General features: G+C 40.4%; 5 protein-coding genes across 9 annotated transcripts in view; 4 read left to right on the top strand and 1 right to left on the bottom strand.

Annotated features, from left to right (window-relative positions):
* Positions 1 to 13,760, top strand: part of LOC117791984 (SLIT and NTRK-like protein 1) — a 39,812-nt gene extending 26,052 nt beyond the window's left edge. For 2 of the 4 annotated variants that reach the window (XM_034631933.1, XM_034631934.1), the window contains 2 exons: positions 159 to 230; positions 12,292 to 13,760. In XM_034631933.1, the coding sequence (XP_034487824.1) occupies positions 12,357 to 13,634 (1,278 nt within the window). In that variant the 5' untranslated portion in view covers positions 159 to 230; positions 12,292 to 12,356 and the 3' untranslated portion in view covers positions 13,635 to 13,760. Of the gene's footprint in view, positions 1 to 158; positions 231 to 9,865; positions 9,951 to 12,291 lie in introns of those variants that run through there. The other 2 variants (XM_034631935.1, XM_034631936.1) reach the window with 2 other exon arrangements.
* A 1,201-nt stretch (positions 13,761 to 14,961) lies between these two features.
* Positions 14,962 to 17,024, top strand: LOC117791983 (kynurenine--oxoglutarate transaminase 3). 2 transcript variants are annotated; one of them, XM_034631932.1, is made up of 4 exons: positions 14,962 to 15,041; positions 15,468 to 15,791; positions 15,854 to 16,090; positions 16,147 to 17,024. In XM_034631932.1, exons 2-4 carry the CDS (start codon positions 15,468 to 15,470, stop codon positions 16,957 to 16,959), a joined length of 1,374 nt encoding a protein of 457 aa, XP_034487823.1. In that variant the 5' UTR covers positions 14,962 to 15,041; the 3' UTR covers positions 16,960 to 17,024. The 2 variants fall into 2 exon arrangements, with proteins under 2 accessions (XP_034487823.1, XP_034487822.1); XM_034631931.1 differs by lacking the exon at positions 14,962 to 15,041 and adding an exon at positions 15,268 to 15,412.
* Positions 17,025 to 17,143: 119 nt separating this feature from the next.
* Positions 17,144 to 17,876, bottom strand: LOC117791987 (cytochrome c oxidase subunit 5A, mitochondrial). Its single transcript, XM_034631938.1, has 2 exons — positions 17,810 to 17,876; positions 17,144 to 17,736 (listed from the first exon to the last, which is right to left on the bottom strand). The coding sequence occupies exon 2, from the start codon at positions 17,732 to 17,734 to the stop codon at positions 17,285 to 17,287; it is 450 nt and encodes a 149-aa protein (XP_034487829.1). The 5' UTR covers positions 17,735 to 17,736; positions 17,810 to 17,876; the 3' UTR covers positions 17,144 to 17,284.
* Positions 17,877 to 17,985: 109 nt separating this feature from the next.
* Positions 17,986 to 19,759, top strand: LOC117791985 (uncharacterized protein CG16817). The gene is made up of 4 exons (XM_034631937.1): positions 17,986 to 18,142; positions 18,723 to 18,809; positions 18,874 to 19,130; positions 19,203 to 19,759. Exons 1-4 carry the CDS (start codon positions 18,129 to 18,131, stop codon positions 19,388 to 19,390), a joined length of 546 nt encoding a protein of 181 aa, XP_034487828.1. The 5' UTR covers positions 17,986 to 18,128; the 3' UTR covers positions 19,391 to 19,759.
* Positions 19,760 to 20,343: 584 nt separating this feature from the next.
* LOC117791843 (nucleoside diphosphate kinase 7) lies at positions 20,344 to 21,981 on the top strand. Its single transcript, XM_034631742.1, has 4 exons — positions 20,344 to 20,651; positions 20,707 to 20,873; positions 20,942 to 21,109; positions 21,170 to 21,981. Exons 1-4 carry the CDS (start codon positions 20,523 to 20,525, stop codon positions 21,864 to 21,866), a joined length of 1,161 nt encoding a protein of 386 aa, XP_034487633.1. The 5' UTR covers positions 20,344 to 20,522; the 3' UTR covers positions 21,867 to 21,981.
* The last annotated feature ends 75 nt before the right edge of the window (positions 21,982 to 22,056 follow it).

Here is a 22,056-nt window from a genome sequence, read left to right on the forward strand (position 1 = left end):
CTGTAGACAGAAATCAAATTAGAAATGATAACTTAAAAGAAAAACTGAATTCCTAACAAGTATTAAAGTTATTAAAAGTTTAAAGTTCAAGAATTAACTTATAATATGTTAAGGGCACAAATTTTTAATCTAATCTATTTCTTGCTTTCTTATTATAGCACCTGCTCCAACAGACGTTAAAATCAAGCCAATACACTCAATACATACCACTGTCAATTTATTTGTGAAAAGTAAGTTAAGCTAACTTTTTATATATCTTATGCTTATTAAATTGATTGTAAAATCTCATCTTAAAAACTTGGTTGTAGTACTCGTATGTTTTAAATTTAATTTCTTATATCGCCTGTAGAGATAGCAATCTCCGTCTGAATACGTCCGCTCTCAATTACCCAGTCCCTTCTGACTTACGCAATCCTGTCAAAGTCGTGCACCGCTCACGAACCCAACAGACAGAAGTGAAACGAACAGATACAGAAACAGAAAAGGAAAGAAAGGGAAAGGAAAAAAAATAGATGGAAAACTGCAGCTCAAAGTCAGTTGCACTATTTTGTTCCACATCCTCAATTCCAATTACGTTTTGTGGTCGCGAAGTGTTCGCTGACTGTGAGATTGGTGAAGGAATCTGCTCATTACTTCAATCTGGCTTGCAGGCATCCTCAGTCTGTCAGTTCTGAGGCTCAGCCTTCACCCACATTGCACACAAATAAAGCAAAGTCAGAGTCTCAATGATTTAATTACGCAAACATTCAGCCTGAACTGAGCGCAAACGGATTACGGAGTGCAGGGGGGAGGGGCAACCATGAGTTTGGGGGTAAGTTGGGAATATGTCATAACAAACATAAAATTGCAAGTTGTAGCACTTGAGTGGAAAGTTGCTCATACGCCGCGTTGCCTGCCTGCAAGGCAAGAAATTCTTGGCAGCTGTTTGTATGTCTGTCTGTCTCTCTCTCTCTGTTTGTCTAACTATCTGTCTGTCGTCCGCCAAGTGCCTCAGTGAATTCAGTCATCAGCCCCCCCTTGCATCCCTGCACCACTTCTACTCTTTAAGCCCCCTTTGCGACCCTTCATCAGATGCCGTCTTGAGCGGAAACTGCAATTCAAGCAATTTTCAATTTTCGTTGTAACTGCAGACGCGCGACCAGTTCAAGGCACAAGTTGCACATAACTCCCGACAAATCCCCGCGCTACTGTCATCCCTTAATGCTCTTCGACCGCCCTTCTAGCCCGTGAGCCTGCTTTACATCAAATTGAAAAAGCAAACTTGTCGCGCTAAAAATTTTTATCATTCCGCAGGTCTACTGCCAATTTTTTGCTTACAATCCCTCAGCTTTTACCCCCGTACCTCTAGGCAAATTGCAGTTGGCGTTGGCTCCCTTGTGACCTCCCTGGTGTACGCTCCTTGTTTCCCTTCGCCCTTTCCCAAAGCAGCACTTTTATGGCTTAAGCAGCGCTTTGCAATGCGTTAAAATCGTGCGAAAAGTTTTTGTGCAAGATTTTATAAATTTTTTCTCTTTTTTGCTCTAAAAAGTTGCTTGTTAGACCTTCTCTCTCTATCTCTCCATCTCACTTTCTCTCCTTCTTTATTTCTGCCTTATAGTTGCCCTTGCACGCTTGCAACTTTCGCTGCTAAGCTTAAAATTAAGGCATTAATGTTGGTTTTTATAGATCTCTCTGAATTGGTTTCTCTTTCCATTGGCATTGCGCGAAGACTTTCAACTTGACAGTTAGTTAGGGGCTGGCAAAAGTATTTAAAGTCCAGCAAACAGTTGCCAATGAGCTTGCTAAGTTGCCAGTGCATTCAAATAACAGTAAACTTAATGTTAATCTCTCTCCCATTTTCTTTCTCTTTCTACATCTCTATCTTTCGATTGAGAGCTTTTGTTCTTTGGCAGCTCTTTGTTAAATAGAATAGAACAATTCCGAAGAGGATTAGTAGAGTGATATATAGATATGAGCAGATTGAGCTGAATGAAATGAGTATTATCATATCAGAAGTCAATTAGAAACTCTTTGCCCTTATCTAAGCGGACAAAAAAAGTTCACAATGGCAAATCTCATTAATTTAAGAGCAGAACTTTTTCACAAAATGCCAAGTTCTACTTCAGTTACACCCGAAGAGCATTTTGCATTTTATGCCACAATATTGATGCTGGTAAATGACAAAAAAATATAGAAGATGAGGAAACTTTTCATTGCTCACTCACCTGCATTAACACCTCTTTCTTTCCCTTCGCCGTACTTTGGTCTGTCCGAAGACTTCGCCATTTTTCAAGCCCCAACACTTGTGAAACAAAAGCAATTTACATAGAGAGACCTCGACGAGGATTACTTCTCTTCCACCCGCTGGAAATCCAATGCACAAATGCAATGCCAACGCATAGAAATATGAGAAAAACAACAACGATAACAAAAGTAATACAAATGACTGCAAATACTCGAAGCAAACAGCAAGTAAGAACACAAAAACAACAACAACAACAACAGTGCACAGAGCTCATAAAGAAATGAAAAAGATTTTCCAAAGTCGTTTGGCAAGAGTCGAGTAACGAGTAACGAGATGGCGTGTAACGAGTGTGAAGTAACGAGAAACGGCAAAAAAAGGGGCAAACAATGAACAGGCGTTTATGGAATTATTATGTACAAAAGGTAAACAATTAGACAGTGGGAGAATGTGAGATTGAGAGCAAAAAAGAAACTCAAAAACTAATCTTTAAATCTGAATAGACTTTAAATTTTAAGTTGTAACTGCAGTAAAGTAATTATTATTTGGATGTGCCCTCCATTAACTCTGGCTGGTCAGAGGAGTTTTTTGACAAACCAACTAATTTCAGATACAATGCAATGAACTCTTGGCGCCTTCGGTGGGCAATCAATCTTCCAACTAGTCCTGGCAAACGTTCTAACAGCCCAACTGCCAAACTAATCCAACAGCCTCAGCTCGACCATGTCCATGTCGATGTGCATGTCCATGTCGATATCCATGTCGTTATGCCGGCTGCCACTTTATCTTCATTCCTTTTTGGCAATTGCTCGGGCGTTGCCATTTTTTTATTTGTATACCCTGTAGCTTAATAGAAATTAGAATGGGTATAGTGAAATAATGCTTTGTGTTATGTTTTTATTTAATAACAAAACTAAAACTTCAAATAATAAATATTCTCTCAGTGGTGAAGACTTAAGTAAGCACCTTGGGCATTCTGTGGTTCCAGGCAATTCCCTGGCCAAACAAACCAACCCAATATTCGTTTTCGTTCTTTTAGATGTGCGTATTTCGACTATGGCGACAATTGCAAATATTTTGCAATTTTCCTATTTTCGCTTGTTGGCCATTTCTCGTTTTCTTTGTAGTCTTCTCCTTCTTCCTTTTGCATTTGCCTTTGCCTTAGCATTCATGTTGGATGTATGGCATGAAGGAACAGGAAACTGCTTCCTTGTTGCTTGTTTGCTTCCGCAGACAAGGACATGCGAGTGCCTGAAGGCGAGTCTTGCTTGAGTTCCGCTGCCTGCAGTGTCGAAAATATGCTGCAACTGACTATACATCCGCATATCCCCCTCTTCGTTCCACTACCCAACCTCCTTTCCACTACCCGCTAGCCCAACAATGAAGATTGATCACAGTTGGCGCAAGTTGAGCGCCGTTTTTACAGCCTCGACTGCAATTTTTATTTGTGCCACTTTCCGGCGACCTTCTGCTGGCCGTTTGCTCTATTGCACCACCGCACTCCCTGAAATGCCGCTGCCTGTCATTTAATATGAAAAATTGCGCCAAATATTTACGAAGTGTGGCACAAAAGAGTGGCAAATGTTAAAAGAGGCGCCTGCTCTAATTGTAAGAATTTGTCAGCATTGTTAAGAGGGTTAAATATTAATAATTCCGCCAGATGGCGTGCTTAAATAGCGCAACAAAGCAAGGCGGAACAATTTAAACTGTCGCACATAAATATTACTAGTCTTTAGATTTATGAAATCAAAATTAAACTCTTAATTCTATTAAAATATGTTTACTACGCGGTTAACTTGCTAATGTCCATATTACTTATTTAATTGCAACAAAAATCAACAAATTTCGGTTGCACTAACACCTGCAGATATTATGTATACGTAGCGTACAGCTGACAACGCACTCATGAAAGGCGCAACAATTTTATGTACTAGCAACTAAAAACATTTGTGCAGCTGCTATAAAAGTTACAATAAAACAAGAGAGCGTTGGCCTTTTTGTTCGTGTGCTGCTAGCCTGGCCAAATTGCCGTGTCGCCGCGGTTGTCATTCTGTTTCTGCACGTTGGACCCAAAAACCAAAATAAGTGTGCAACCAACTGTTGCGCCGCCCATTGACTAAACAACTGCCACACTGACCCCCAGTACATATCCCCGTGTCTGGCATATCACTCTGTCCTCTGCCCTCTCTTATGGCCCCCCTTGACCCACCCAATGCCCTGCTTTAACCTTAAGTGCCGTTGGCATAGTTTTAGCAACTGTCAGACGACGACGTTCCCAAGGCGTCTGCTACTATTTATAGCCATCTCGCTTCTTCCACATTTTGTTATCTTATTGCAGTGGCGCTTAAAAGTATGCTTTAGTTTCGAGACACCCTACAGCAAAAAAGAGTGTAATGGTTAATTTTTTGTGTCCCATTAAATTAAATTAAAAAAAATTTCTACAAAAGTTTTATTCTACTTTAAATGTCTTATTATTGTTAGAGGAATTTTTTTATTTTTTTTATCGACAACAGATCATGTTTTTGATTTGTTATGCTGAAATTGGATATGCTATCTTGAAATTTAATGTATTATTTCAGCTCATGTTTATTATTTTTAAATAATTTCAAAGTTGCTTTCTCAATTTATATTTTGCAAGGTATGTTGTTGTATTTATCCTTCATATTCACTTGCTTCCTTCTTGGAGCCACTTGTCAACTGTTGACGCGCCTTTGTTGGCTCTACCTTCACTTCGTGCTCTACTTATAGTTATGCTTGTTGCCGTTGCTGTTGACTTTCCATTGCCTCTTTACCCGATGCCCCGTTGCTGGCCTCACTAGTGCTGTCCATTTATCTGTTGGACAAAGAGCAAAGGCGTACAGCAAACACTAAAAAGAGCCTTGGACCCGCTACTCTGACTGAGCCGCCCTCTCAAGAAGGCAGGGGAGAAGACGGGGCCAGAGCCGAGGCATACATTGCTATCCAATTATCATACGCCCCGTGGTGGACTTTCTAATTGGAAACAAACAGCTGAGAGTCAAAAGCCAAAAGCGCCAGCATAAAAAACATTTGGCAGATTTACATTTTTCAAACAAGCTGCAAGTTTTGTACTTTCATATTACTTTTTATTTTTTTTTTTCCTTTTTTTTTGTTTTATCAGCAGCGAGCTTAAAAGCTAACTCAGCAGCTGAAAGTGAAGCTCGAGCTGCTGCACAAAATTTCAAATGCAAAATATGCCAAGTGAATATAAAAAAAAACCTAAGATCCCTATGTACTAGTGCCTTTACCAGACATTTTTTTTGTATGCTTTTTTTTTCGCACTGGCATTTATTAAAAATTCATTCATTCAGAGTTTTTATAGCGGGCAAATTGACGGCCAAGCTTGGGCAGCCAAAACACAAAAACCCATTTCCTGTCAACGATGAAATCGAAAATATTGTATTTGAGTGGCGACCCCCAAAGTAACGCAGCAAAAAAGAAGCACAGAATAGAGCACAAAAAATTGACAAAACAGTTTATACATTTCTAGTGGTTTTCTGGGCAAAAAGAAAATGGAAAAATAAAAAAATTTGAAAGAGTACAAAGTTTCCATTAGAAGCCAAAACAGATGTGATGTTAGAGAGCCGATAGACGGTTTACAAGTTAGGCAGGGTTTGCTCTGTTATATTGAAATTGAAACGCACATTTTTGATCGTTTTTCGCCAACAGCAAAAAAAAGTTAAAAGTAAAAGGCCGTCGAAATGCATTTAAATTGATACTGAAAATGTTCTGTATAAAGCTTTCCTTGTTTATTGACTTTATTAGATTCAAGCAAAAGATTTTCAATCAGAATATTTAAAAATGCTATAAATTTCTTCAGTCCACACTTTTAGTTAATTATCATAATTAGAGCAGGGACTCGGCAAATCTGTTTTATATTTATTATGTACATTTTCATATATATTGAAAACTTTTCGCCCATTTCAATCCAAATAGTTTTTGTTCAACTTTATTGGTGGCTTTGTTCAGCTTACGAGCCTTTCTAAAGTTTTCAGATTTTCAATTTCAGTTAGAGGCAATTCCCTCAGGGCACGAATGCCTGAAAATATGCAAACGAAAACATTTGTGGGCAAAGCAAGAGAGCAACAAAGCAACAAAAACAAATAATACAATATTCAGAGAGCTAAATGCTACCGTCCTCCCCCAAAGCGAATTCATGGCGCGAGTTTTTAATTCATCGCGGTCACTTTTAATGCAATTTGTAAGTGTCGCGCGTGTTGGGCGCGTTTCAGGCAGAAATTTGCAAAACAAAAACGGAGACAGAGTGAAGGATAGTAAAGGCGAAAGCGGGAGAGCTGTTGCTGATGCAAGCGAGACAGCTGCAATGCAAATGCATTTTTCCGCGTTTTGTTTCGATCTGGGAACGTTGTTTGGTCAGGCCAAGCAGTTTGAAATTGTCGCCCCAAACAGTCGCAATTCTCCGCACAGCACGCACTCCCCTCGCATCCACATTCGCATCCGCATCCTCACCAGCATCACATTTTTGACAGCAATCCTCGCATAGCTTTGGAGTCTGGGAGTACTCATCATGGATCAGGGCTGACAGCTGTCTGCCGGCTTCAGCTATAAATGGTGTTCAAAAACGGATTGCGAATGGCGCTTTATTTTTTTTCCATTTTTTAATTTTTTTAACTTGGTGGGCAACACGTGCAATGCCACTCGTATCACACATATGCATGTAGAGAATGTTACAACGTGTTTTTGGGTCTGGGTATGTGAATCTATACGAGGATTGCCAGCTGTTCACGTATATGTGGGTGTTGGCGCGAGATTCGTTGTTGCGCTTTATTCCAATTACCAATTTGAATTCGATTTACGCTTTAAAAGCGTGAGGCGTTTCATTGCATTGCCAGATGGGATCGGTTGGCCACTGGACAGTTGGGCAAATGGAAGTGTTTTGGTTCGAAGTCTGGTGGACAGATGATTGGCACGCTGTGGATATTGAGATATCGAGAATTAGGTGCAGAATGCTCTTACACTTAAATTTCAACTTGTTCAGTGCTTATTAACCGAAACTTACCGTTTCATTTTAAATACCGGAACTGAAACCGTAACGGAATTTAATCCGCCCTCAAATTTTTAATTTTAATCAACTCCTTATAACGTAATTAGTATAAAACGACATTTTAAACTTGATTCTGAGAACTTTCATTTCTTTGTAAAAAATCATGTCAAAATTAAGAAATATTTTATAATAACCGGTACCGGAACCGTTAACCAAAACTAACCGTTTAATTTTAAGTACCGGAACTGAAACCGTAACCGAATAAAAATTCGATGTCAAGAACCGGATACCGAAACGTTTGTACGGTACGGTTGTGGTAAAGTTGCTAGGTCAAAGAGTTGTCCAACTTCCAACTGTCATAACTTGATCAAAACTGAATAGATTTTCAATCGGAATGTCATTTTGATCATGATTCGGCCTATAAATTCATTATGTATTCAACTTTTGTTTTTTTAGAAAATTTAATTATTTTCGACCAAAATTCGATTTTGATGGTAAGGGTCCCCCCTTTGAAATTTCGAAAATTCAAAATTTTAAATGTCAAGTTTTCACTTTTAATCAACTCTTTATATCATAATTAGTATAAAAAAACACTTTAAACTTAATTCTGAGACCTTTTATTTTTTTGTAAAAAATCATGCCAAATTGGATAAAAATTTTGACTTGTAAAGTGGTTAAATCCGAAGTCTGACCAACTTCAAACTGTCATAACTTGATCAAAACTGAACCGATTTTCAAGCGGAATGTCATTTTGATCATGATTTGGCCTCTATATTCATTCTGTATCCAAAGTATTTTCATTTAGAAAATATTATGATTTGTCGACTTTTAAAGACATGGTTTTATGTTGAAATTTTGAAAATTGAAAAACTTGATGCATTTACATTTATTGTTCTACATCGAATAAACACATAATAAACATTTCTTAATGTATATAACATAATGCAAACTTAAATTTGCAACCCATATAGCATCCACAGTTTTTAGCTCGTTAAAACTGCCCCAAATTTCATAGTCACGTATCTTACCACGTCATAAACAACAAACTTCTGTCCCTTTCGCGTTGTGGCCAATTCTTCATAAGACCACAAGCCACACACATGCACAGACACACAGCACGTCAGATAATTTTTCAAAACTTCCGTGACGCGACTTGCGTGCGAAAACTTAGCAGACACAAAAAGAAAAGTAGCCCCAAAAGCACTTGGATACCCTAGTGGCAGACTGCCATGCTCACAGTTACCAGTTACTTTTACTCCTCCATTCAAGTGCAATTAGCAGTCTGCTAATTAGTCTAAGCGGACGAAGCCATGGTCGGTTGCCGGACCACGCCCTCAGCTACGTGAGGAACAACTTAACACCGGACTCCAGACAACGGACAACAGACAACAGACAACTCGGAGCGCACTCGGTGCGCGCTGTCTCGTAATTTTTGCTTCACGCGGTGCAGTCATAATGAAATTATGAAGCCAACGTGCACCAATTTGGTATTGTGACCAGTAGCGCGGGACACGGCTCCAAGCTGTTCGCTCTAAGAGAGAGCATCCTGTACGTGTCGCTTGTGTTGCAGCTTCTGCCATTGCGCAACTTTACTAATTGAGTTTCGAGAGGCTCGGCGATTGCAGTCGCACTTAATTGCATATCAAAAGAGCTGTTCTTATTGCATTTATTCTGGCACAACTAACAATAACATAGTGTGCCTTGCTTTTGTGCCTTGCACAGCCAATAAATTCATTGAGCAAACGAGGCAAAGACACAAATTTACACATACGCATGCGTTGCCAACCTTAAAAAGAGTCATGGAGTCTAGAGAGAGTCTAGAACCGCATAATTTATGGTTAGCCAACAATAGTTAGTTGCCACTTTTCCACTTTTCTACGTCTCTACTTGCCACTTGCCACTTTGGTATTGCTGCAGCTACTTCAACTCCATTTCATTCTTCTAGGGGCCAAAAAGCTTTTAAACTTTTTTGCTTAATGACTGCAGTGCCAAAACATTAAACGCTTGTTGGCCGCATTAGCATTTCCCTATTTCTCCCATTTCCGTAATGCAGTTGGCAACGCGATGCTGCTGCTGTTGCCAAGGCGGATTTTCTTAGCTACACTTGCAAACTAAATTACTTTAATGCAATATGCAACACTGGCAGCAATGGCGACAGGCGTGACTTGGCCTCCTAGCAGTAAATGCCCAAAAGTAGGCAACATAAATGCTGTAACTCTTAGTAAAATTGTGTCAAGTTAAGTTTTAAAAAATTAAAATGAATTTAAAGAAATAAATATATCGCATTCTCCACAAACTACCAAGAATTAATTGCATTTCTGTAATGCGATGAAATGTAACTACATATGTATCTTTTCCAGCTGCCTTTGCTTAATGATGCAATTCGTATGTGCCTTATCTACAAATGTTTTTCCTCTACAGAAACCGCTTTAAGCACTCTTCGTTTATGCTCTAATTAGACCGCACACAGACTCACTTGCATATGCAAAAAAAAAACGCTCATATCGCGTGTAACAAATTGAGTGCCCACCTTTCATTAACCGTGTTCCGTTTCGTATTTGTCGTTTCCTACATCTGCCAGTGTACCTCAACCTGCAAAACTCAATTTCCACACCGCTTTTCCATTTCAGATGCCACTTTGCGAATGCAACTGTTAAGTGCCCGCCACTTTACGAGTAACGAATTAAAAAGCGGGTATAAAAAAAGGTACGAAATGGGAATGCAAAATACAAAACTCACTTTTATTATTACGCTTGTGCTTGTTATTATTATTATTTTACGCGCATGCATAAATTGGAGTCCCAAAAACAACACAGAACACACACAGAACGAAAAAAAAAAAGTATCATCATGACGAAGCTTAAATACCCTGTCACACTTTAACCGTTCAATAAAAATAATACGTCAAAGTAACTAGGGAACAAAAAATTTAGTTATTTTTATATGTGGAATTAAGAAAGTAATAAAAGAAGCATCTCATTCGAATTACCAAGTGTTTCGATGAGTCAAGATATATATAGACTGAAATAAAATGATACAAACAAACTTATAGTGCTTAAACGACATATACAAATTAGAGAATGATTGCTTATAAAGTAAAATATATGAAAAACCGACGTGAGTAAGGAAAGGAAAACATTTGTACGCCGTAGCTATGTTGTTTTTTTAGGATGGCAAAGGAATGGGGCCACAAAACAATAAAGTGGAATGAGTGGAAGTGGAATATTATTGCAACAGTTAACACACTCGCGCACACACGGACACACACAATCGCACAAACTGCAAAAGAAATAAAAGTAAGCACAAGCGAGTTAAATTTTAAGTATGCGCTGTTGGCATGTGTGTGTGCGTTTATATGTGTGTGTGTGTGTGTGTGTGTGTGTGTGTGTGTGTGTGTGTGTGTGTGTGTGTGGTGTTACTCTTAGTGTTTTAGCCTGTTAGGCAGCCAAACAGGAAGTGACACACACTTGTAAGCACAAAATGAACGCTGAGTCTGAGTTCAAGTGCGCCGCCGTTCGCCATTTTGTTTGGCTTTACAAAATGTTTTGCTCTTTCTTTTGTTGCTTTGTTTTGGGACATAAAATGGCGTTTATGCTTTGCTTGTTTCTCAACAGCAACAGCGGCAACTACAACAACAAACTGCAGGTGCACATAGTGTGAAAAGTGCACAAAGGCTTAACAAAGAAACCAAAAACGGCAGCTGCTTGTGTGTCCAGTACAGTGTTGGTTAACGTCAAATTGAGACGCGTTCCTTCGTCCCCCATTTGTTTGCCCTGTGCCATATTAAAGTGTCAATTGGTCATGGCCAATACCTGGAAAAGGTTTCGACCTACAACATATTTGACATTTGCGATAATTGAAAAGTGTAACCAGAGTTGGAGCCATTAAATTGCCGTTAGCTTTCAATTTAGCGACAGGTATTCGATGCGCTCATTAGCATTGGATGAGCCTTGGCCACAGCTGGACATAGACAAGAACAACAACAGAGCCACGACCTAGGCATCAGGCAGCAGGCATCAAGCTTCAATGACTAATTGAGCCATACAACAGCTGCCACAAAACGTGGCAGTCAATGGGCAAGAGAAGATTTAAGCTTTATAGTTGGCAGGTTAATAGCACGCACACGTCAGATACATAAAGTTTGTAGAACTTGAAAGCCTTATAGCAGGCACGGATTTAGTGTATTAAAAGGACTTGGGTATTCGCTGAGTTACTTATGTATTCAATGGAGGAGTGATTTTAATTAATATTAAAAATCTTTAATCAAACTGATCTGGTAACATTTCGATTTTAATTCATATCAACTTTTTCGTTCATTCATACTTGATTCTTTTATCTGTTTATATTTAAACACATCCTTTTTCAACTTGTTCAGTTATTTCTGCATTGTTCTTTTGGGTCTGCTTAAAGCCAGCTTAATCTTAAAGATCCTCTCATTTTGAAAGTGCTTTGAATTTGTTTCTGAGCCTTAAAAAGTAGTATGGCCAAGTGCGTAGCCTGATTTCGTCTTCAGTCGATGCTAAACAAATAGCAATAAAAGCAGAGTAATAATAAGGTTCACAGCTGCCTGCGGTCGAACTCAGTTGAGTAATAGTAGGTGGCAGCGGTGGGGGGAGAGGTTGCGGCCGGGGGGCATAGCTTTATGTGGATACCTCGTCAGCTTGCTTGAGTGCCCTTTTGGCGTTTATTGTGGCTGGCACAACCAAAAAAAGAAAACTTTGGCACTAAACAAAAATTACCCATACGCCGTGGGTGCCATTGATTGGTCGCGGGGGTTAAAGAGACGATACAAAGCTTGGAAGTGGAGTCGAGATGAACACGCTGCGGTCTGGTTGAGGTGTGTGCGCTTGCTGTTCGGCAATGCTTAGCCTTTCATAAACTCATAAATCTGCAAGTTGGGGAGCATAAATTTGCTTCCATGAAAGCTGCCAAGCGACTGACTGCCTGGCAAGCGGCAGGCAACTGCATTTTGTGGCCTTGCTGGCTTTGGGTTAGTTTAAAATGCATTCGCAACTAATAAAACATTCCACTCTACTATTAATTGCAGGCATACCAGAGCCGGAGCCGGAGCAGGAGCCATAACACCAGCATCAGCCCCCAATCAGCAGTGAGATGGCCAACAAACCGCAGCTGCAACCGCAAATACTGCTCGTGGCTTTGCTAGCCATTAGCGCAGCGCTGTCGATGGGCAACGCAGAGAGTTCGTCCAGCTGTGGACCCTATTTCCCGGCGGTATGCTCCTGTGGCAAAGAGATGTACGAGGGAACGAGTCAATACATTGTGAATTGCACCAATGCGGGATTAAACAACACCAGCGTGCTAGAACACATGCCCGAGCAGGTGGAAATACTCATATTTACAGGCAACTTTATAACCGAGCTGCCATGGAACGTATTTGGCAGCATCAACGACTACAAGCAGCTGAAGATCGTCGACATGAGCAGCAATCACATTCGTGAAATTCGCGGCAAGAGTTATCATCATGTGCCGCGAGTGGAGCGACTTATATTGAACCACAACAACTTGAGCATTTCTCGCAACGAGGACGATGTTAACCATCATCATCCACGAGTCTTCTCCAATTTTGGCAACCTGCAGAGCCTCCATCTGACCGACGCCTTTGAGGATCACAGCTCGCCGCAGCTCAGCGAGGATCTGCACGACATCTTCGTGAACAGTCAGCTGGTGAAACTGCAGAAACTCCATCTGGAACAAAACGAGATTACCCATTTTAAGGATCGTAATGTGTTTTGTGATCTGCCTGCACTTCGGGATTTACATTTAGGCGATAATCTGCTTAAGGACATTAACTTTGAGGTGCGGTGTCTGAATAATCTTCGCTTTCTCGATCTGGAGCGGAATAAGTTCGAATTTGTCAAGCCCAGCGACATGCGGGTTCTCAACCAACTACAGGAGCGTGGGAATCGTACCGTCGATCTGATCGTGGACTTTAATCTGAATCCTTTTGTCTGCGACTGCAAGATATCATCATTCCGCACGTGGCTGCAGGCAACGCGGGTAACTGTCCGCAACCAGGAGAGTCTGATGTGCTTCCATCAGATACAACACGTTGATCCGGCGCCATCGCACATCCTGCAACTGGATATGGGTGAATGCGCCGCGGAGATGGCAGCAGCTGCCTCGTTCCTTAATATTGCTGAAGACGAGCAGTTATACGGGCAGTTGCAACCTCACATTAGTGGACACACGGCCACCCTAATCTTTCTACTAATAGTACTTAGCATGATACTGCTCGGACTTCTGGTCGCCCTCGTTTATGTCAGTCGTGACAAATTGAAGTATATGATGACTCCGGTGTTTGACAATGTGGCCAAGAAAGTACAGTACACATCAATAAAGGACGAAGATTGTCCGGAGGTGCATGTTTAAAGCCGTGTTGAAAATCCGTTAAAATTCGTACCACGTCCATATCGAACAGAAAAGAAGCAGACCTAAAATCAGTTTCGTTTTTGCCATTCGCATAGCGCAAAATGAGTGCCATTCACAAGGAACAAAGAGGAGAAAGAAATCAACAAGCGCATATCATTTGAAGAATCGTTTCGGTTAAATCTACTTACAGACAAATTAACACAATCCCACAAACTTATTGTTTGATAGTAGATAAGCGAATTGTTGCATTTAAGAAAAAAAAACACAAAATGTGGCAAAGTTGATTGCAAATTAACAACAAATACAGCAATAATGTTAGCGATTTTCTAAGTAGCATTAAGTCAGTCTTGTTATACGTTCTATGATTTCGAAAAAAAAAACCCAATTACTTACACACGAATACGAATAAAACATACTTACATATACATATATTGTAACAAACACGTTAGTGTTATCTGTGATTTAAGTTTAGTAGCTTTAATTTGTTAAAACTCTGCAAATAAAACAAGCAAACGATTATTGATGCATATGAAAACTTCACCCTGTATAACATAACATATAACGTACTTACATACTTTATGCATATACTTCAGCATACACTTACGTTAAAATACTTATAAATGTTATTAATCATTTGTCAATTGTACTATTTAAATAAGTTCATTTAATTTTGTGTAACTAACACAGTTTTTATAAATAAACCCTGAAAATTAAATTGTGCGTTCTATATTTGAAAAATATACCTTCATATTAAGTTTCGCAGCACTGACAAATGAATTGCAATAGATGTAATGGCAGTTTTGACGAAGAAGCTAAATTCTGATTCAAAGAATGTGCCATTTTTTCTTGAAAGCTTTCCGTCAATAAGAGCTTATCTTGGTTTTCTGTACGGCCCTTTTGGGACTAATCCAGATAATGCTGGGCTTAAATTGCGTAATTTAGTGTAAGGATAAATATGTGCCATTTTTGTTTATTCGACTTTGTTATTAAATATTAATATAGTGCTGCAGGAAATGAATTTCCAAGACAAGCGAGCCCTACACATTTAAATTGTGCGCCGTTCATATTGAGATACAGTGTAAGCAGTGCTAACAATGTCCGAGAAAAACAATCGCGCTCACTAGTGCTGCCAACTTAACTGGAAAAGATAGCTGTTTCGGCTGGAAATATTTTTTGCCTGGACTTTTGCATAGTTTAAGAAATAATTTAGAAACATAGATGAATATATATTTAAAATAGACAGAACTAGCTATAAAATGGCTAAGTTGGCAACAGTGCTGCTTTGAACACAAGTGAGCGCGAAATTGTTGTGCTGAAAGCCGTTAACCAGCACTGCAAAAGTAACAGCTGTTTGACGAATGTGAATACGAAGAATAATTGCGTTGATATGGAGCTAATGTTTTTGTGGTAAACTTTATTATGTTTGATAATTTAAGCTTATTTACGCTAACCACTTTGCTATATTAGCCACCTGAAATGCATAAAAGCAGGGATTGTGTTAAGTCGCTCCACAGTTGCAAGAGAGCAACGCTAATGAGAGCAACAGTTGTGTTTTAATTAAGTACGTGTATTTAGTATGTGTGTATTTGTGAGCGCATAAACAAATTGTGTTTTCGTCTCACCTTTTCCTTCTCGGCTATATTTCAATAGTTCCAATTATGCAACGTCACGCAGCTGCAAATTTCCAGAAGAATTTCAGAACTTAAACCCAATCCTTAATAAACCGATTGCATTTATACATTTGTGATAGCACACACACCAAGACAAATACACGCATGGTAGGCGTGATTAAGAACAAATTCATAATCGTTAACATAACTCGTCTCATTTCAGATGCTCAAGACCTGCCGAAGTGTGTGTTCCTTACAGCAACGCTTTAGTTGCCTATTAACCTCGCCGAGTCGACAGCAACAATATAATCGTACACTGATAGCAGCTTTCAGCACCAAGGGCATGGATAAGTTTGATTTGCCGAAACGCCTTCAAGGCAGTACACCCAGCGTGTGGAATGAATATATTGCTTTAGCCATGCAGTACAAGCCACTGAATCTGGGCCAAGGATTTCCGGATGATGCTGCACCCGAATATGTGACCAATTCACTTGCGGACATTGCCAAGGACGAGAATCCCCTTTTGCACCAGTACACCCGAGGCAATGTACATACAAAAGGTGATCAAGGGAAACTAGAAAAACTCAATTGGTATCTCTGTTTTTGTAGGGTCATGTTCGCTTGGTACAGGCTCTGTCGAAACTCTATAGCGGTCTCATTGGACGTGAGGTGAATCCGCTGACGGATATACTGGTTACATCTGGTGCCTATGAGGCCCTCTACTCCACCATAATGGGGCATGTGGATGTTGGTGATGAGGTCATCATTATTGAACCTTTCTTCGACTGCTATGAGCCGATGGTTAAAATGGCAAACGGTATTCCGCGATTTATTCCATTGAAATTGGTAAGCAAAATTACGATCGCTGCATGAATGGTTGGCTAAAATATAAGTTTCCTTAGAGCGAGAAGGATGGTCCCATCAGCTCTGCCGACTGGGTTCTGGACGAAGCGGAACTGGAGAAGCTGTTCAATGAGAAAACGAAAATGATCATACTGAACACTCCACATAATCCAACTGGTAAGGTCTTCCATCGGAAAGAGCTGGAACTAATTGCCGATTTGTGCCGAAAGTGGAACGTGCTCTGTGTTTCGGATGAGGTCTACGAATGGCTCGTTTTCGATGGTGTTGAGCACATTCGTATCTGCACCCTTCCTGGTATGTGGGATCGGACTATTACCATTGGCTCGGCGGGCAAGACCTTTTCGGTGACGGGCTGGAAAATCGGATGGGCCTATGGGCCACAGCAGCTGATTAGAAACTTACAAATGGTTCATCAGAATTGTGTGTACACCTGCCCGACGCCAATGCAGGAGGGTGTGGCCAGAAGCTTTGAGGTGGAACTTGCTCGACTCGGTAAACCGGAGAGCTACTTCCTCAGCTTGCCGCGCGAGCTGCAGCCAAAAAGGGATTTCATGGCCAAGTTCCTCAGTGAAGCAGGTATGCGACCCACAATACCAGAAGGTGGTTACTTCATGGTAGCCGATTGGACGCCACTGGAAGCAAAGCTGAACCTGGAGTCGGAGCCAGACAAATACCGTGACTACAAGTTCACCAAATGGATGACAAAGAACATGGGATTGCAAGGAATACCGCCCAGCGCCTTCTACAGTGAGCCCAACAAACACTTGGGAGAGGATTTTGTGCGTTACTGCTTTATCAAAAAGCAGGAAAATCTAAATAAGGCAGCTGAGCTGCTCAAGAACTGGAAATAGAGTGTTTTCTTTGTATATTCGCATTTACTTGTAACGCCAATAAACGAATTTGTTTGAATTTGAAATGAGTGTCTCGCAACGTTCAATTGTATGTCATGCAGGCTTGACAGTGTATTCAGAAGCAGCATAACCTGAAGTTACATAACCAATAAACAACATCAAAATAAGGAAGACAATTGAGAGATTCTTTGTGTAGTAGCCTTACTCCAATCTCCTTTTATTTGCAATCCAATAACATGTTCATCCGCACCAAGTACATGGGATTTCTTTGTGTGTGTGTTTCTTGTATGTATGTGTTAATTAAACTAAAGGAAAAGTAAACGCTTTAGATATCGAATACGGACTTCAGGGCCAATTCGGGCTTGTCGTAGCCCAATTCCTCAATGGTCGGTACACCCAGCTCCTTCAGGGTTGGTGAGATCTTCTCCAACAAGTAGGGGTACAGGGTAGCCTTCTGGTCACCGCACTTGTCCTTGCAGCCCTCCAGCCACCTGATAGCCAGGGAAATGTCGTTCACGCGACGGCAGGCACGCAGACCGGACTCGATCACCTTTGGGCTGGGCACCAGATCCATGCCGAGCAAGTCGTTCATGCCCTTGCGCACCTCCCAGCCATCGATGCCCTCGCGAGCAAAGTATTTCTCGTAACGCTTATCGAACTCCTCGGCAGATTCCTCGGTGCCGTGCAAGCAACGCACGGCGGCGACACGCGAGGATGGAACTCCAACGGTGCCGCGCATGGCGGAGGCGAATTTACCGGCAGTAATACGCAACATGGCTAACAAAATAGAAGCAGTTAAACAATCTTTAATTTATGCTAAAAATTTGGTTAAGTAACAGCATCGACTCACTTTTTAGCTCTTGCTCTTGCTATTTTTTTTCACACAGATGACAGAGCTGCCAGTGTTGGGCAACAAGACAGAAATGTATCGAATGAATACAATCGACATGCTAGTGCAAAAAATAATTTTTATCGGCAGTGCTGTGCAACGCATAAACTGTCAGTCGGTCGAACAAACGTTCTCGAACACTGTGTGTGAGTTACTAAGCAGTCATTCTCATTTTGTGTCCGACAAAGCGGCTGAAAATCGCATTTTCTGCTGAAAATAGACTTGCAATCAGTGATCGCGGCCTAAATAATTGATATATAGACAACGTATCAACAATAAAATGTCGGCAGCAGGGTAAGTGCACTGTTAACGCTGCTTTGAAAGTTTAATTATAGTTGACTCAGCTGTCGGCGACTCTTCTTTTTGTGGCTTCTTTGTGCGACGCGTGCTTTTTGCTGTGGGCTCATCGACGGCGTCTATTTTCTACAAAGGCCGCTGCACAAAGTGCTTTAGTTTGTGATGATTGCATTACACCATACTCTGTTGGAGTGTGCTACTCCCGGTCCGAACGGTGGGCGTGTCCTATGCGCAACTACATTGTTGTATTTTTGGACAGTTCTCGGTGCCATTAAAAGTCACTGACATTTGAGGTTATGTTAAGGTTGGCGCTAATTTTGTTTAGTGTTGCCCCACGGTCATATTTTCACAGCATGGACTTTCGTTCCATGCAAATGAATCAACAACATTCTGGCATAGGTTTGAACTTTAGAACATGTTCTGGAAACAACGATGACTCTGTTGCTATGGTATCATGCTCATGGTTATAATAACACTCGCAGTAATAAGAAGTCGTTTCCAAGCCGCGCTTTAGATTTTGTTTTGTTCTGTTTGTTTGTTTATTTAACAAATGCTTTGGTTTCTCTTTCCATTTCAGTTCTATTCCGCCACCCGTTTCGTGGGCTCAGCGCAACGATTTGGTGTACGTAATCATCGATGTGGAATGCAAGGACATTGAGCAGAAGTAAGATCTACTGGGAGAAGCTAAAAGTAAATATTTATACTTAGTTGTTGTTTTCGCTTTACAGAGTGACAGAAAACAGCTTCACTTTCAAGGGTGTGAATGTGCTGGATGCCTCGAAGAAATACGAAGTCACATTGAATTTCTTGCACTCGGTTGATCCGGAGAAAGTGACTAGCAAGAATATTGGACGTTGCCTTGAATTCACAATACCTAAGAAAGAGAGTGGACCCTATTGGCCTACATTGACCACGGATAAAACCAAATTGCATTTCCTTAAAGCCAACTTCACCAAGTGGCGCGACGAGTCTGACGATGAAGAAGGTGAGCAACTCAATTGTGTACTTTTTGGCTAAGACTCCATTATAACATATATCATATAATTCATCAATTCAGATCCCAAGGACAATGGCATGTTCGGCAACTTGCTCAACAGCCCTAGCGGAGATTGGAACAACAAGTTCGATGACTTCAATGTAGACGAAGATGACGACTCTGATGATAACATCCCCAGCCTGTCGCAAAATGATGAGGATGAAGACGAGGGCGGAGAGGGTGACAAAGAAAAGAAGGCAGCTGCTTAAGCAGCTTGTTTTTTTTTGGGCATTTTTGGAGTACTAGAGTCGTAGCGTTAGCCAAGACCCTTATACAGTTAAGTCACACCACACACACAAACATAACACCCCCCCCATATGCACACACATACACACAGACTCATGCGTTCATAAACACAATTCCAAAAAAAAGATTAACTTGAGCTGAAAATGCGCAATGTTAGCGAAAACAACAAAAAAATGAACAAGAGATGCATCAATTTTTCGCTGGATTCTCGCCGCAACAACAACAGGAAGAAAGCTACAACCAATTCATTGCGAAGTTTCATTTGCAATTTATTAATTTTTTGTTTCCTGTAAATAAAGGAAATTAAAATAAAAACAAAAACTCAAAATGTATTCAATTCATTTAGTTTAAATGGGAACATGATATAAAAGAGTACGACTTTACATTTGTTTCGGGATACATTTCATTAAAATCGTCCAACAAGATGTGGGCTTGATTATTAAACCTTTAGCACTCAATTCGACAACTTTTCAACCGCCCCACGTAAATATGAATAATACACATGCTTTTTAATGTCTAGATCTGGCTATTTTCAAAGTTCGGTTGCTAGAGTAATTTAAAAATACTATGAGCCGGAAATGTAGCTATTTTAAATATGTTTTGTAGTTAATATTTTATCTAAAACTATGCAAAAGTGCACGAAAAACAAATATAATTACCTTCAAGCCAGAAACAGCTATTTTACCTTTAAAAAGTTGCCAGCACTCGTTAACTCTGCCACATGTTTGTAAAAATGCTCAAACAGTGCGCAATAAAAATTTTATTTTAGCAATAATTTTGCAGAAAACCTACCAAAATTCGACGAAATTCTAACAAAAATAGTGCAAACAATTTTAAAATTTTCATACGTTTTTAAATGTTTGTTTTTATTGCAACATGACTATTAAAACAAGCTGGCAGCACTGATAATATATTTGTAAATCAGCTGTTCCGTCACGGTCTTGGGCGGTGCAGTCGCTAGGCAACGCGGGAAAGAAGTAGCCTTTTAAATTCTGTTGTCTAAACAAAACATGCAAAGTACTAACAATCATTCAAAAGCTATCAATAGCAACAAAAACACACAATTTAAGAAGAGATTACAATAAAACTAAAATAATGAGAGCCCAGATGCAGCCCACAAATACTGGCAGACTTGCATTTGTAGCCGAGTGGTTCCACGTCGAGGCTGGAATTACACACACTTATCTACTTACATTTCATTTAAGCGATGGCGCCGTCGAAGTGGTAAGTTCAAATTGAACAGTGAAACCCGTAACCGAATTAACTACTTCAATTGTAGTTCGATCAGCGAAGCAAAAAGACTTTTTTGCGACGAACCAAAATCCCCGAATTGACTCGACGCGATTTCTTTGTGGGCTCAAAGATTAATGTTTTTGGACGACAATTTGATATTGTCGACTATGCAGACGAAATAACCCGCAACACTTTGGCCAAATACCGAAAGCGGTAAGAATAACAATAATGTCTTTATTTTAAATTGATTGGTTGCTTAAATTAATTTACTGTCCACACAGAGCATTTGTGCTGCTCAAGAGCAGTATGTGGCCAAAAAATCTGGGTGAATTTCTCACTACACTGATTGACAACAAGATCAATATAAACAATGCATTAATGGTTCAGTTTACACCAAAAACAGTTACACAGTTTCTGTCCAGCAAGCAGGATGACGATGTCCACACATCGTGAGTATTCCAAATCCGAATCCTAATGCTAATTACTAAAATAACATCTGTTTTTTGTAGCGTTCTAATGAACGAGCTACTGGCTGGACCTGCCATTAGTTTGGAGCTAATCGGCGATAATGTGGCAGAGATAATATCAGCCTGCTCCAAGTACAACACGGAGAATGCCTCAACAACCATCGAACTGTCGAGCAGCATGCAGCAGCTGTTTGAGCGCGAGGAAGTGCGCTATGGCTTCTACTGCCCGGAGCGAGAAGAGAATGTGCCCAATGACTTGAAGTTCTTTTTTGAGGAGCGACACAGCATCGCCAAGGATTGTCGATTCAAGAACAGCACACTGGCCATTATTAAGCCACACTGCATCAAAGATGGCTATCTGGGACAGATTTTAAACGAAATATTAACATCTGGCTTCAAAATAGAAGCAATGCGCATGCTGCTCATGGCCCGCGTCAACTGCGAGGAGTTCTACGAGGTTTATCGGGGAATCTTGCCCGAGTTTATACCCATGGTGGCTCAGCTGGCTAGTGGCGTCTGCATGTGCCTGGAGATTGTTTCCGAGGATCCTGATAAGAATTCGCATGAAGAATTCCGCAGCTTTTGCGGACCTATGGATCCTGAAATTGCCAAGCTCCTGCGTCCTCATACATTGCGGTCTAAATTTGGTATCTCCAAGGTGCTAAATGCCGTACATTGCACGGATCTGCCAGACGATACCAATTTGGAATTGCAATACATGTTCAAGATCCTTGAATAATTTTAGTTTCATCTTTTATTCTGTTTTTTCCAGTCACTGTGTGTGTTCGCGTATGCCCATAAATTACAAGTATATTTACTTACAAAACTTTCTGAGATGTTTTCAATTTAAGTCATAAATGGTGTATAAGTTTCATTTTTTGTATGGCAAGTTCTTTATTTTAATATTAATATTTCATAGTGCCTACAAA

The sequence above is a fragment of the Drosophila innubila genome (assembly GCF_004354385.1).
Source record: "Drosophila innubila isolate TH190305 chromosome 3R unlocalized genomic scaffold, UK_Dinn_1.0 2_E_3R, whole genome shotgun sequence".
Lineage (NCBI taxonomy): Eukaryota > Metazoa > Arthropoda > Insecta > Diptera > Drosophilidae > Drosophila > Drosophila innubila.